This window comes from Coloeus monedula (genome assembly GCF_965178545.1).
Source record: "Coloeus monedula genome assembly, chromosome: 8".
Lineage (NCBI taxonomy): Eukaryota > Metazoa > Chordata > Aves > Passeriformes > Corvidae > Coloeus > Coloeus monedula.
In genome coordinates, this window is record NC_138788.1 from 30478218 (window position 1) to 30492554 (window position 14337).

The following is a 14337-nucleotide window of genomic DNA, read 5'->3' on the forward strand; positions in this document are numbered from 1 at the left end:
AGAGGGTCTGTGTAACCTCCTCGTAGGTAACAAACAACTTCCAGCCAAGATCTGATTTTGCAGGGAATGAGAGTTTTGAGGTAAGGCAAACTTCTGAAAAGGCATTGTATTAAGAATACTACAGACTTGCAAATTATTAAAATTGTCGTAGCATTTTAACTGTATTTTCCACACGTATTTTAAACTCTTTAGGCCAAGTTATGCTGATTTTATACAGGACTGATCATACTGGCAAAGCAGTGTCAGAAACATACATGGTTGCAGTATTCCTAGGTTACAGGTGTTGTGACTAGCGCAGAAGAAAGGGCAAAATGAAGTTCTTTTGGCAGCTCTCACTTCTAGGCAAATCATCTTTTTGGCCGATAAAAATGGGTAATATTTGTTATTTGTAATTTTATGATCGTATTATAAAATAACAAATATAGTGTGTATTTTAATATGCTATAAAATTATTTTAGAATATATTTAAATTAATAGTTATTATGGCTATTTTATGTATTTTGATCATCAGTATGAAAATTAACAGTTGTAAGATTTTTGTTATTTTCTCAACAGCAATTGTGTGTGCAGTGAAATGCTGCTCAGCAGCAAGCAAACTGAAAGGAATTAGCTTCAACATTTTTGTTATCTGGGTGGAAGAAACAATCAGGATGGCTTCTACAAGCAAAAGAAATTCTGCAGGTACAAAATTTCTTGTACTAAAATTTTTTACTAGTAAAGTTGTTATCCTTAGCTGAGTGAATGCCACCTATGAATTTCATTGGGGTGCATTTCAGATCACTAATTATGAAGATAAATAAGACCAGACCCTAAAAGTTAAGTAAGATCAGTCAAATAAGACAGCAGCTCATGATGCCTTCTGAGCCCCTACATTTTCACTACCATTAGTTTACAATTTGGGCCAGTTGTCAGCATTAACATCAGGGAAGCAGCGCCTGTCTCTATATTTTATAGCCTTGATTTGTGTTTGTCTTATGGCTATTTAAGCACAAAAAAACAGTGTTAAGCAACAATTTCCTGAACTGGAAATTGATCTTTTTTAAGAGATTAATTGGCAGCAAGTTAAGTAATGGTGCTGTTCATTTCTCTTTGATTAGTCACAATTCAAAATACATTTTGCCCTGAAGGTGATGTCTGCAAGCATGGATTCTTCATCAAATCACCACCTCTTCAGTTTTTCAGCTCACAGGTATACTAGCACAGATTAGTCATATTTCAGCAATCCCTCATTTCAGTTCTCCTGAATTCTAATGAGAGACAAATTGCTTTCTCTTTGGCAGAATTCCTGGAAAAGGCGTCTTTTTGTCCTGTCCAAATCCAGGAAGGGGAATTACATCCTGAAGTATCTAAAAGGCCAACATGTAAAAGGCTCCATAGCTGTTGATCAGTATGTAACTGCAATGCATCATCTTTTTTATTTTAAATCATGTATCAGCACTCTCCAATGGCCACTGATTGTACAGGCACTTGTTCCTGACTGAGGTTTGATTCAAACCCAGCGAAGTCCAGAGAAGTGTCCCTTGGGATTTGTAGGCTTTGGGTGCAACTATGATGTATGTTAAAGTGAAAATCCTGACTTGCTTTATTGTAATTTACTTTAGTGTGAGTGATTGTTGTGATGTATCTGCAAACGAGGTACCTTGCTTGGCTCCATGATCCCGCAGGCTGTGTTCCTGTAGTGGAACACATTTTACCCCCCTGTGAGGACAGTGCTGTGCATTCATTCACATGTGAATAAGGACGGTTAAACCACTCTCAGCTGTGGCACACACCCTTTCCCAGTTTACAGCTTCACAAAGTGCTTTGCAAGTTTGTGCAAAGGTCTCCTGACTTTCATATAACCCCTTGGGCTGATTCTGGTTGCTCTCTCCCTCTTACTCTGCCGTGAAATTGCTCTGCTTGGCTCATTGGGGTTGGTCATTTCATTCCTGTCAGCACAGTGCTACTGCAGCAAGACTGGGTATCTTTGGCTTTGTATTGGCACCCTTTACCATGTCACAGGTGGTATGAGATACTTGCAAGGGAAACAGAAAATGTAATGGGAAATGTAAAGATTTTACCTGTCAGATCTAGATGTTAATACTCCAGTCTCCTGGAATTGTTAGGCTTGGAGATCACTCACCACATTGCTGTTGTGCTTCTTCCATTAAAAGGATTTACATTGTGGAGCTTTCAAAAATACTGCAGCTTGCTCAGTGGTCTGTGGTTACATTATTACCATAATTATTGTTGTTATTATTTTTATTAATTTGGCTTCTTGGAAGTTAATGGAAGTAGTACTTCAAGTGCTTCAAGTACCCATTAAGAGCACTTCTGTTCTTCTTCCCCTCTATTAAAACACTATTAATATACAATTAGTTTCAAATCAAATCTATTGTTTTATAGTGGTTAAAAAACTTCCACAAGAAATTTTTCATACTGTCGCCTCTTTTCAAGATTCTGAATTAAACCAACGGACCCTTTTTCCATAAATGAGGATCCATTGTCTGGACACTTTGCAAAAGTTAATTTTATATTTTTGCCTGGAGGTTTTCTTCACTGAAAGACCACCTCTTTGAATGTGTGCAATTATTTTCTTGAGCACTTTTTTTTTCTGTGGAAAAATGTTTAACTTTTCCCTTGCAGATGTCATCATATTAGGCTGTGCTTAGAGTAAAATATGGACATACACACATATATATATGTGTGTCTATTTGTATGTAACTATGTGGAGTGATATAGGATGTCTCATATGGTTTTCTTCACAGAATCATGAGTGTTGAAGTTGGCATAAGTAATGCTGAAATTATGGAAACAGTGAGGAAGATGTTTAAATGCCTTCCCGAGCAGGTGATGTCCATCAGCACTGGAAACAGATGTTACTACCTCATCGGGAACAGCAGGTGGGCATAGCAAGATGTGCAAAAGCAGTGTGACAGTGCTGTTAAACTGATGTAGCACTAAGCTGCTGCTGCCCCAAGGCAGGGTCCTGCTCCTTCACAGCCGCTCCCTTCCCTTCCTGTGTCTCAGCTACTGATGGCACAGCTCTGGGCTGAGGTGATTCAGCTGGCTGGTCCAATGGAAAACAGCTCTTTTCTATGTCATTTCCTGCCCCCCGCCGCCCTCCTGCTCATGGCTGGGTTAATTTTTTGCTGGTTCAGGCAGGTGAGCTCATCTTCCCTGCAGCCACCCTGTTACAGCATCCAACATGTGAAAGCAGTGGGAGCACGGGCCTGGGAGTGGGGATGGCAGTGGCAGTACCTCAGCATGGCAGTGCCATTTCAAACTGTGCTGGTTAGGGGTCAAGGAAGAGCGAAGACCTTTGCCTTCTCACCCAGCAGCTCCTGGGGGTTAGAAAAGCTTCGGCTTCTTATGGGTAAACCCCAGGGAGTAATATTGCCTGCAAAGTAGGTTATTAATCAAGGGAAGCAGATTGAACACAAAAATTCTCCTGAGGGAAAACAGATCCCAAACGTACAGACTGGGGGCTTTGGTGCAGCAGGGTGGTGCTTTTTCAGGCTGGAATTGAGTCCAGAAACTGTTTCTGTGGACGTGATCAGCCAGAGCTCATTTAGGTGAGGGAGGATGTTTGTGCTGCTCTGCTGCTGGTTCCCAGTGTCTCCTCTTCAGTTTCCCAGTTACAAGCGTGTCAGGGGATTTTTTGCCTTTTTGCAGAAGAGCAGCTGATGTGTGAAATTCTGATAAGCACAGAAGAAAAACACATACCTGAGTGCTACTTGAGCGTGCCACCCAACGCCTTCCCCCGGGGCACGGCTCTCACAGCCCACACTCAGTGGAAAACATTCCAGAATTAATCCAACTAAACCCACTGCAAGCATGAAAAACAGCTTCAACCATTCTTTCATGGCTTGTTTCTCATCCTGATGGCCCAAGTGCACTCCCAAGTCTTGTTAGCTCTCTGAGTCAGACTTTGCCATCTGGCCATGACCTGCTGAGCACTCTTTCCTGAAAGGAAGGAGCAGAGTTTTCCCACTGATCTTGGGAATTTTGTTTTGGGCCCCATAGGAAGAAGTGGGTAGGCAAACGGATTGCCCTTGTGTTACTTGTCAGTAAGTTTTCATTCCCATTGTTCCAACCTACAGGCAGGAAACAGACGACTGGGTCACTCTGATATCTTCCATCTGCAGGGAGGACAAAAGAGGTGGATGCTGCCCTCAGGTGACATGTTACTATACTTGATTTTAGAAAAAAGATGTTTCTATTTTCATTAGAAAACTGTCCAAAGGAATTTTCCTGATTTTTGCCTTGCAAGTTGCCTCTGACCTTGGTTATTCAGAAATTAATTTTCTTATAAGTCCTGTACCCTGGCTTTATGCATCAAGCAGGCATTGCACAGTCTGTCTGCACTGGGATTGATTTTACAGTGAAGGAATATCTTTGAAGAGGAAGCCAAATGGAAACGAGGGGATGATTGATATTATGCTGCAATGAACTGCACCTTTGATGCATCAGAATGAAAACTTGTGTGTTATACTTAGCGGGTGCATTTTGGTTACATTTACACATTGTTTTACATCAGTCTGTCAAAGTTACGAAGCAGCTGGAAGCCCTGGAAGTAGTTCAAGCTCAGGCCCAAGTTTCTGCACCTTGTCAGCCAGCCAGGCCCACCAGTTTAGACTCAGCACTAAGTACTCACATCCCTGCAGCTTCCAGACAGCTCAAAGTGCAAGCAGGGCAAATTTATGTCTGCCTGAAAAATGCCATGTAGAGAATGCCTCTGAGCCATTAGAAGTAAAATTTGCTCTAGTGGGGTGCATTGGTACATTTTAGCCCACACCCAACAGGTGTCCTGTTTTCTTAGACTGCTGTTCCCTTACTTCTAGAACCAAGATATTCCAAATCCAGAAGTCAGAAGCCGGCCCTCCTCTTTGCCACTGTTCTCGAATTCTATAGAAACGACCAGCTTTCCGGACAGGCAAAGCTACCAGAAGGTAAACTGATTAACCATCCTTAATAACAAGTCTGTGCCTAGGCATGACTGTGAAATTTCATTTGTATAGTTGCTCTTTTCCATCAAATGTTGTTCAGAGTTTCTGCAGTGGATACCTGGGTGGTCTGTTCTGGTGGGGCTCCTGAGTAGCACCTGGATGGTAACACCACAGACCCCACAAGGGAAATACTTTTGAGGCAAGTCTGCATATAAGTAAAGGCACATGAGAGAAAATACTCACTGGTTGTCTCAACTGGCTGGCAAATATTAGTGGGCATTAGGTAAACTCCTGAAGATTTGCTTTGACATGCCCTGGCAGAGGCATGTGATGATTGTTTTGGCAGCTGCTAGCCACATTCCTCCTGATGTGTGGTTGTGCTTTATCTCTCTCTTTTTAGGCTGTAAAGCTTAGAGGAGAGCTCAGATCCAATTCCTCTGTGCCTTACAAACTTGCCCCTCAATATTTAAATAGAAAGGAGGGAAAGCATTGCTGCCATCCCACAGCAATTGCAGTGCAGGTAGCAGGGTGAAATAGCAGCCAAGGAATTGCTGGGTTTCTGTAGTCACAAAGCTCTGTGCAAATGGCCCAGCGAGAGGAAAATGAATGTGGGTGAAGCACCTCCAGTGTATCTTTATGAGGAGTCAATCTTTTTTCTTTGTATAACAGGAGAATGGTTCCTCAGAAGACAAGAACAGGCCTTATTCGGATCCTGGCCCTCATGAGGCTCAGTGTGACTCACCAAGAGGAGTTTTGCCAAGCCTGGTGAGCAGAACAAATCAAACAGCTCCTTCCTTGTTCCATCTGCAGAAGTGAATATTGGCTTTTATCTCACCTGGGTGTCTGTGACTATAGATTATCCACCTACTTTCCCAGCACACTGAGTTGATTTGTGGAAAGTTTCCTAAATATTTAGTCTGTTTTCTTGTTTACCATTGAAAATAATCTTCTAAAAACTTGCTTGAAATACCTGTGTTTGTTTGGGGCTTTTGGAGTCAGGTCCTCAGCTTCTACGCAGCAACTGCTACTTGTAGCAGCTCTCAGAAACTTGATGAGAAAGCCCCGCAGTTGCACTGATTGAGGATTTGTCCCTCCCTGCACATTTCTCAGCTGTGCCACAGTTGTTCCTAAATGGTTTATTTCTTCAGCCTTTGCCAGTAGCAATCGAGTCAATGTAACTAAATTACAGAACAAGAGCTTGTTAAATTGAGGCACATCTCAGAACTGACCTTCTGTCAGCATTAATATGTCTTCAAGTAATTTCACTTCCACATCTAGCAGGAGTGATTTGGAAAGATAAAAAGATGAATGTTATCATGTATTACTGGCTAAGTGTTCTGACCTGTGTTCCCTGAACTAGTGCCTGCAGCAGTTTTCCTCTGCCGTGGATTGCTGCCTTTGCAGCAGAGTCAAAAGGACAAGAAGGCACAGCCAAGGCTCTACCACACCACTCTGAAGCTTAAACCTATCTTTATTGACAGTTTATGCACTGACCTATGACCTGGAGTGGCTGAGATACAGGGCAAAGAATCTGCTAGCAGGGTGGTAAATCACATGCTGCAATCACCATCCTTGTATATAGGCTGAGAGCAGCTATGAGATAATACAGCTAAATTTAGTGGAAAGAAGTGAATAGTTGAAACTACATTGCAATGCGACAGGCAGTCAGCATAGCTCAGCTGATGCACAGTACTTTATAAAGCTGCAGTAATTCAATTGTGAGTCTGAGCTCTGAAATGCACTGAGTTAACTCTTGGCCTGAATTTAACCAGTCCTGCTCTGGATGTATGTCAAGAATTTCTTTGTGTCTCTTCCTTGTGCATACCTTTTCTGTCTTATTCATTAATTCTTCTCATACTTACAATGCCTCAGAGAGCAGGTATTACATGCAGCTGTTCAGGCTGGGACAGACTGACCACGAGGGTTAAAAGATAAGGAATTTGGATTTTAGCTTTTTAGCCTGAAGCAGAGGGAATAGCACAAAGCTCATGTTTCTGCTTCGGCATGTGTGAAAATAAATAACCTTGCTGTACAGAGAACAAGAAACAACAACGTTTGTTCACTCGATAAAAATATTTCTCTTGACTCATAAGCTTAACATCTGCTAACATCTCTGGACCTATTCTCTGCTCAGTGACATCTAGACAACTGGCTTTCTACCTAATCCCTGGTATTTACTTCCTTTTAGCAGTGTGACTCCCCATTTCAAGCTTCTGATGTGTTCTGCTTTTTATCCGTGGTTCCCTCACCCAGGCCCAGACCTTGAAAACACTTTGTTAAGTAGTTGTCACTCATGCAAACAGGATTCTCCATGTCAGTGAGTCTAGTCATGCTGGCAGAGACCCTGGAGGGATCTGGGGACCTGGCTCCTTTTCAACCCATCTTCTGGAGCTACCAAACCTCATCTGACTCAGCAATTCAGTATCAGCTATTTTGATACACAGCTTTCAAGATCTGAAATACATCAAAATGAGGAGCCCTGACTTGCATCACCCTGTGCTGGGCATTACTGTATTGCAGGCACCAAAGCACTCTTGTTGGGATCTGCCACACACCCGATTTTTTTAAAGAGGTTCCTTTGTCTAAGGGCAACACCTACATTTCCTTAAGGAGCTTATGGGTATCAGTGACTCAATTGTTCTCCAGGTGTCATTTCTATCTTGTGCTACATAGCCAATTTTCTCCATAGTCTACTTTCTTTCCAATGTAAATGGACATAAAATTGGATGTAAATCCAATATTATGGTTCAACAGACACTTGAAGTTTGTTCTGACTCCCATGGCATGAGTTGATTTTAATGCCATTTATACCAACAAGGAAAAAAAATACAGTAATCATCCTTAATTAATATTCATTGCCAGTTTCTTCTTGTTATGTGTAAGAAAGTAATTAGTTTAATTTACTTTACCTTGAAAACAGTAATATATTCGTGGCATATTTAGCAATTATTAAAACAATCACCATGGAAACCAAGGATGTAAGTGTAGAGATAAAAAACACATCACAAACATGGCACAGAGAATTGAACTGGGAGGCAGCTAAATACTAATTACCATACTCTTCACTGTAGTGAAGTCAACAAGGAGACATAAAAATAAATAATTTCTCTTTGCAACTTGAAAAGGTAAACTTGGTGGAGGGATTAATTTCTCCTTGACTTACCAAATTGCCTCAAACTTAATGTTTCAGGTATTTATGAAGGCAGAATATCACTCGGGACACAGAGGATTCTATGTCAGATCTCCAGTCTTCTGGAGTATCTTTTTGCTCACAGAGAAGTAAGAGAAAATAAATTTCTCATTAGTCAGGGGAATCCCAAATTCATTCTCTACTTGATAGCAGTTAAAAGCTGCTTAAAAAGGACAAATATATCCAAATTAACCCCTATATTTCCTACAGATTTTCTTCCTAATGTAAGGGCTTCAGAACTGAATGCAAAGAGAAAAACTTCTCCATACAAGTGACCCTAAATTCATGCAGATTCATACAAAAAAGTGTTTAAAACACTTGATTTTTAAACAAAATAACAGGTTGTGATCATGCAATCAATGGCAACAGCCTGGTTACCAGCAATCCATCTATGAGAAATACTAATACAGTGTCTGGTTTTGTCTGTGTGCACTGAATTTCAAAAATACAGTCAGGAGTACAGATATAGAAACCTTGTTTCTAAAATAAGCTGACTCTGAGCATATCTCACTTCAAGGAGAACTGTATCTTCCCATGTTTTTTTGTGAATATTTGCTGATTCTATTACTTCTCCACATAAATGGAAAAGTGCATGTTAATCTGTATAACTGAGCCTGTTAAATACAAACCCGTTCTTTCAGAAGGAAAAAATTCTGGGAAGAAGTGAGGAAAATCTGCTGTTGTCAGATCCAGAGGAAAACATCAAAAAGGATGAAGAAGATTATTACCAAACTCCCAGCAGCATTTTAGCAAAGGTAGTTTATCAGCTGTGAGTTCTAATGGTTTGTTAACAGCTCCAAGGACACAAGAGACATTTAATGAGCCAAAGAGGAACTGGTAGGAGGAACCACTTGTACCTTGCAAAAGGAATACAAAGATAAAGCAGTAGGTAATAGAGCTTTCATTTATACAAGAAAAAACACACTAGATTCATTCAAAGGATCTTTCTGGTGCAAAGTGGCATTTTGACAAAAACATTGCCAATTTCGGTGAAACTCCCCAAACTGACTTTCATTGTAAATGGCTTTTGCCTGTTGTATAATAGGATAGGGTTGGTTTTTTTTCTTCTGAACGTGAAAACTTCATTTAGAGAATGTAACAGTACATTAGTTTTATATATTTTGAAATGTAATTCTGTTGAAGCACCAGTAAGCTGCATTAAAGCAGTTCTGTTAAAACACTGTGGTACATTTTGGTGTCCACATTTCACGGCGAAACAAGGCAGCAGGAGAAATCATGCTCGTAATTTTATACAAATGTTGACACCCAATTTGGGAGGCTAATTTCTCTAGGCTTCCCATGAAATCAGTGGTCAGGAGAAGATAAGTGGTCAGTTTTCTGCAGAAGTCACAGGCTGTACATCTGACTGAAGGACATTAACAATGTGATTTGGTCATATAATCTAAGTACTCCAAGTTAAGCATACCCAAAGAACAAGTCTCCTTTTACAGCCTGCTTAAATTAAAAGGCAACAATTTTTTTCTGGTAGCACTCTAGAATATGGCTTCTCACACCCCAGTCTGGCAGTGCCAATAATTCCAGCATTAACTTTTAAGTTTCAAGCACCTTTCTAGCTCCCAGTTCCTGGGAACTGACTGATTTGAGGAAAGCCAGGCTGTATTAACCAATGTGTTTAAACAGCGTAAGCACTGAACAAAATAAGGAAATTAATGGGGGGGTTCTTCTGTAGGCAGGGCAATGACATTAATGTCTTACACTGTTATGTATTTCTGACAGTGCACTACTGAAGTGTCAAAACCTGACCCTACAGCTGAGTCTGATGTCCCTGTGCAAGAGAAGCCAGTGCAGAACACTCCAGTAAAGGAGAACATTTATATGTCAATGAAATCACTGTAAGTAACAACTTCATTAAGGTTTTGCAAATTAAAAGTGACAGAGCAATAGAGATAAAGCTGACATCTCTGGTATTTGCATAACAAGGTCTAGAGGCTGCATCTTGTTTGAATGAGTCCTTGTTGGGTCTTGGTTCACAAAGTTCAGCACTCATGGGAACACTGGAGTCAAATTCAAACTCATTAACATGAAATTTAAGCTCACATTGCAGACTCCTGCTCTTACACAGGCTCTGACTATATACAGGCTCTGACTGTATATAGGCTCTGACTATAGGATGCAGCACTTTTTGTTGACTCATACATTTTCTGGGTTTTTATGACACAACAGCTCACCACTTTACTGAGTCACTGCAGCCAAACTCCAACAACCTTTCAGACAGATGTTCCCAGATCAGGCAGCATTATCTAGAGGTTGAAAGAGAAAGGCAGTGATGGGGCATTAGCTCCCAACTTTTCCATTAGGAAGTTGTGTGAGTTAGGTCACATTCTCACTTCATTTTCCCATCCAAAGAACAGCTCTGTTGCTGTGTGTTTTGAAGGTACAGTGTTTGCCACGTCCCAAAGAAAGGCCTAAGATCTGACTGTCTGTAGGTGTCAGATCTTAGGCCACATGGAGGGAGGCTACTGGAAATGCAGACCCACTAACCAGTTTGTCCCAATAGATTAATTCAAGCTCATCTGTGCCTTCGGGACTCCCCCAGAGGGAGTTACTATAAAAACCTCACAAGGTTATGCCATCTGAGTTAAAATAAACCAAGAGCAGCTTTTGCTACTAACCCCAGTCTTGTTTGGGGCATGATGGGGACTCAGCTCCAGGCAATAAAAGGCTTATCAAATAAAACTAAAAGGAGTTCAAGTACTTCTGAGTTATCACATCTCCCAAGGGACAGCTTTACATCCCTGCAGAATCCAGTACAGACAAGGCCAACAATCTGTACTCAGTTTCTTTGTCAAGGCGTGCTGTTAGCTGGAATGTTTTCAGGCTTAGTAAGTAGTTTTTACATACTGAAAATGTTTATTTTGAGATTTATGATCCATTTTTAGAAGGGCTGTTTATTTTACTTCAATTTTATTTTGTCCACTGGATATCCTACAAGAACTTGTTATTCTTTGCTTTACTGATGGCTGCTTGATCCAGCTTCAAACACAGCTAGAGTGCCTGGAATTGTCAACCCCCTAAATTTTTTATCATCTTTTCTCTTCAGTAAGCTGCTGGATGAGAGATGCCAGCTCACGTGCAGACGTGATGGGCTCCCATCCCCTCCCAAATGCCAGAACAACGGTGCATGTCCAAGAGACTTGGAAGCAAACAGAGACACAAAATTCCCAGAAGGCAGCACCAGCCTGCAGCCAACCCTTCAGAGAAGGCAAAACTCATTACCTCTCTCAGTGGTTCACTTATCTATACTGCTCAGGTAAGTGTCTTCTCCAGCTAGTTGCACAGAAGACAGACATGTTCATGGGTTTCAGCTTGCCAAGCCTGTCAGCATTCCAGAGGTATCTGGATGATGCTCTTACTCATAGCATTTAGTTTTAGGGAGTCTGCAAGGAGCAGGGAGTTAGACTCAATAATCCTTATGGGTCCCTTCCAGTTTGAGCTGTTCTATGATTCTGTGGTCTCTGATGTTTTTCTCTCACAGTCAAGTTACAGATGAGATGCAGCTGCAGAAATTGGATATTTTCGTACCCCTGGCTGATATTAACAATTACCTAAAACTTACTGAAGCAGCAGGACGAATATGGTAAGTCTGGATGTCTTGTGACAGTGCCTGAGAGATGGGTATAAGTGACAGGCACAGAAATGTACAACTCTGGACACTCACGTGCAGTTCTGGCAGGACAGAACAGGGCAGGGGCAGTGCTTGTCGGTGCTTCAGTGATTCCTTCTGCTCTCTCAGATTCTTTGTGTACTTGAGTTCGTATTTCAACTGCTGTTGTAAAGGTCTCTATAGAATCCAGCATGCTCTGTAATAATTAGTGATTCTTTCAGCCAGAACCAGATTTAAAAAGTTAGGAAGTCATTGAACGCTTGTGTCGTTTCCAGAGGGCAGCCCCATAACTGCAGTCCTGTCCAGCCACTGCAGTGACTGGATATCCTGTATGTTTCATTTACTGTCTGCCCTCCACAGCGTTTCACAGTGGACTGGTCCTCACAGACTGGGGTGTTTGTTTAACCACGGAGACCACGTGGTGGCTGTGAATGATCTGCAGCCCCAGGGTGTGGAGGAGGCTTACTTCTTCATCAGCAGGTCTGCAAGAAAGGAGGTAAGCTTGACTAACCTTGGCTCAACTGTCTCGAGCCAAATGAGAAAGCAATTTCCTTTTTGCATTTCAAGAGGCTCAGTTCAAACCATTTTACTCTGGTCTAAGTTTGGCATGAATAACTCCAGAACCAAACAGCTCCTCAGCATCATTCTGATGGGGCATCTCATAATCCTGAGCTATGTGGGGAATGCAAGGTCAGCACTGCAGTGTTTGAGGACTTGATCTGAAAGAGGTTGAGCAACCCCAAGAGATTTGACTGGGCAACCATAAACTGCAGTTACTTGTGATTTTTATTTTTTGGCTAATGCATATAAATTGCAAATTTATAAGTAAACCATTGCCTTCAGTGGATGCCTAGTTGTTTATAGTGGTTTTGGGTATTGAGGGCAGAGCCCTGGATGCCTACCTCCTATTGCTTATCAAACACTACACATCTCTTTGTGTGAGACTGTGTTTTTTGAAGAGAGTGGGAGATTTCTAAGATGTTCTTTAACCCCACTGTGACCTATTACATGTGTTTCTGAACTCATATTTCAGTATCCAGGTTCATGACCCATATCCAAACACATTCATATTTGAATTCTGCTGAGAAGGTTGAGGTCATGAGATGCTGTTGCCATCTAAAGAAAGGAAACCAGTCTCAGCAAGGAAAAAAAACTACTCATCTCTCTTAATGGGGAATTTTTATTTAGCTAGTTCAAATACAAGTCAGATAGTTGCACAAATGTTGATCAGATATAACAAGCTATAAAAATGTCCCTTTTTTTTTTTCTTTTTTAAGGTTAAACTTACTGTATGTAGGATTCCACATTCAGATATCTTCCATGCTAAAGGCTGCTCATGTTCCTGAAAAAAAAAGACCTCAGTGATTAAGTAAGTGCCAAAACTCAATGGAAAAGACTGGGGAGGAGAAGCTGATATATGGTGTAGAGAGATCATCTTCTTGAGCTGCCAGACATCTTTTGTTGCTGAAGTACAAAGAATGGAGAATGTAGATTTCATTTTATGTCTTAATAACTTATTTTGTGGCGTGAATGGCATGTATTTGGCTTATATTTCATGTTGGCATATATTTCTGTTACATGGAAGAAAATGAGGGTCAGATAATTTACGTGACCTTTGCGCTGTGTATACTTTGCATTTCAGCAGAAAGCACTGGTTCATGCCTCTGCTCACTGCTTTACACCGAGTTACACTGATTTATACTGAACTTGTAATCAGTTAAGGGTGGGCAAACAACCAGCATTTGGACTAAAGCCATATTTTCCCTGCATTCCCCTTAGCTACAGAAAGTTACAAGCAAGCTGAGAGCTGCAGTGTTGGAGGGAAGAGTGGTAAATAAAATGTTGTGTAGTGGTTCAGTGAGACCTCCTTTTGTGTTGTGCCCCTCTTAAGTTACAGCCACAAAAATACATCCAAGGGAGGACAGGAAGAAGAGCTGGTTGGAGAAAAGGAGTGTGTCTGGGGCACCTTTGGGTTCACAGACGTCCAAAATAAGCCCTAAGTGAAAAGGAATGAATGGATTTGGGAGAGAGAAGGGCTGGCCTTCTCTGTGACAGTGTTCCTGGTAAAAACAGCTGGGAAAACCACAGAGAGAAATGATGTATCTGAAAGCATGTGCTCTCATCCCAATGCAGAGTTCACTGAGAGTGTTTTGATCTACCAAGTACTACCACAGGGATGTCACTGGTGCAGCAGCATTTCCAGAGCAAGTGCTTATTTTTTTCCCAAACAAGGATATTTCCTGTAAATATTTATTTGTGGATATGGCTTCCTTGCATTGCTGCCATAGAAACATGACCAATTTTCAGCTGACACCACACCAAAAGCAGATTGATATGAAACTGCCTTCAGGGATGCTTCAGTGGATGAGGAAAGGGAGCTTTGTCCTGTCCCAGAGTGGCCTCTGTTGCTCACAGCACCATGGTGTGATGTGGCAGAGCACATACCTGTGCCCTGTATGAGCATGGACACTTTGTGTGGGGATTTTTTACACACACATATTGCCATAAAATAGATAGTGTCAATATACAGGGATGTGGCAACAAACAGAATCATGGGGTTTGAGTACTGATAGTTTTGTCTTGCCAGATAGAAC

General features: G+C 41.3%; 1 protein-coding gene across 1 annotated transcript; it reads left to right on the forward strand.

Annotated features, from left to right (window-relative positions):
* Positions 1-650: 650 nt before the first annotated feature.
* Positions 651-13089, forward strand: PLEKHS1 (pleckstrin homology domain containing S1; the record flags this gene model as incomplete). The annotated part of the gene is made up of 13 exons (XM_082285802.1): positions 651-681; positions 1098-1189; positions 1281-1387; positions 2748-2882; positions 4083-4158; positions 4824-4931; positions 5598-5693; positions 8760-8873; positions 9856-9971; positions 11180-11389; positions 11615-11716; positions 12104-12239; positions 13021-13089. 13 exons carry the CDS (start codon positions 651-653, stop codon positions 13087-13089), a joined length of 1392 nt encoding a protein of 463 aa, XP_082141928.1.
* Positions 13090-14337: the final 1248 nt, after the last annotated feature.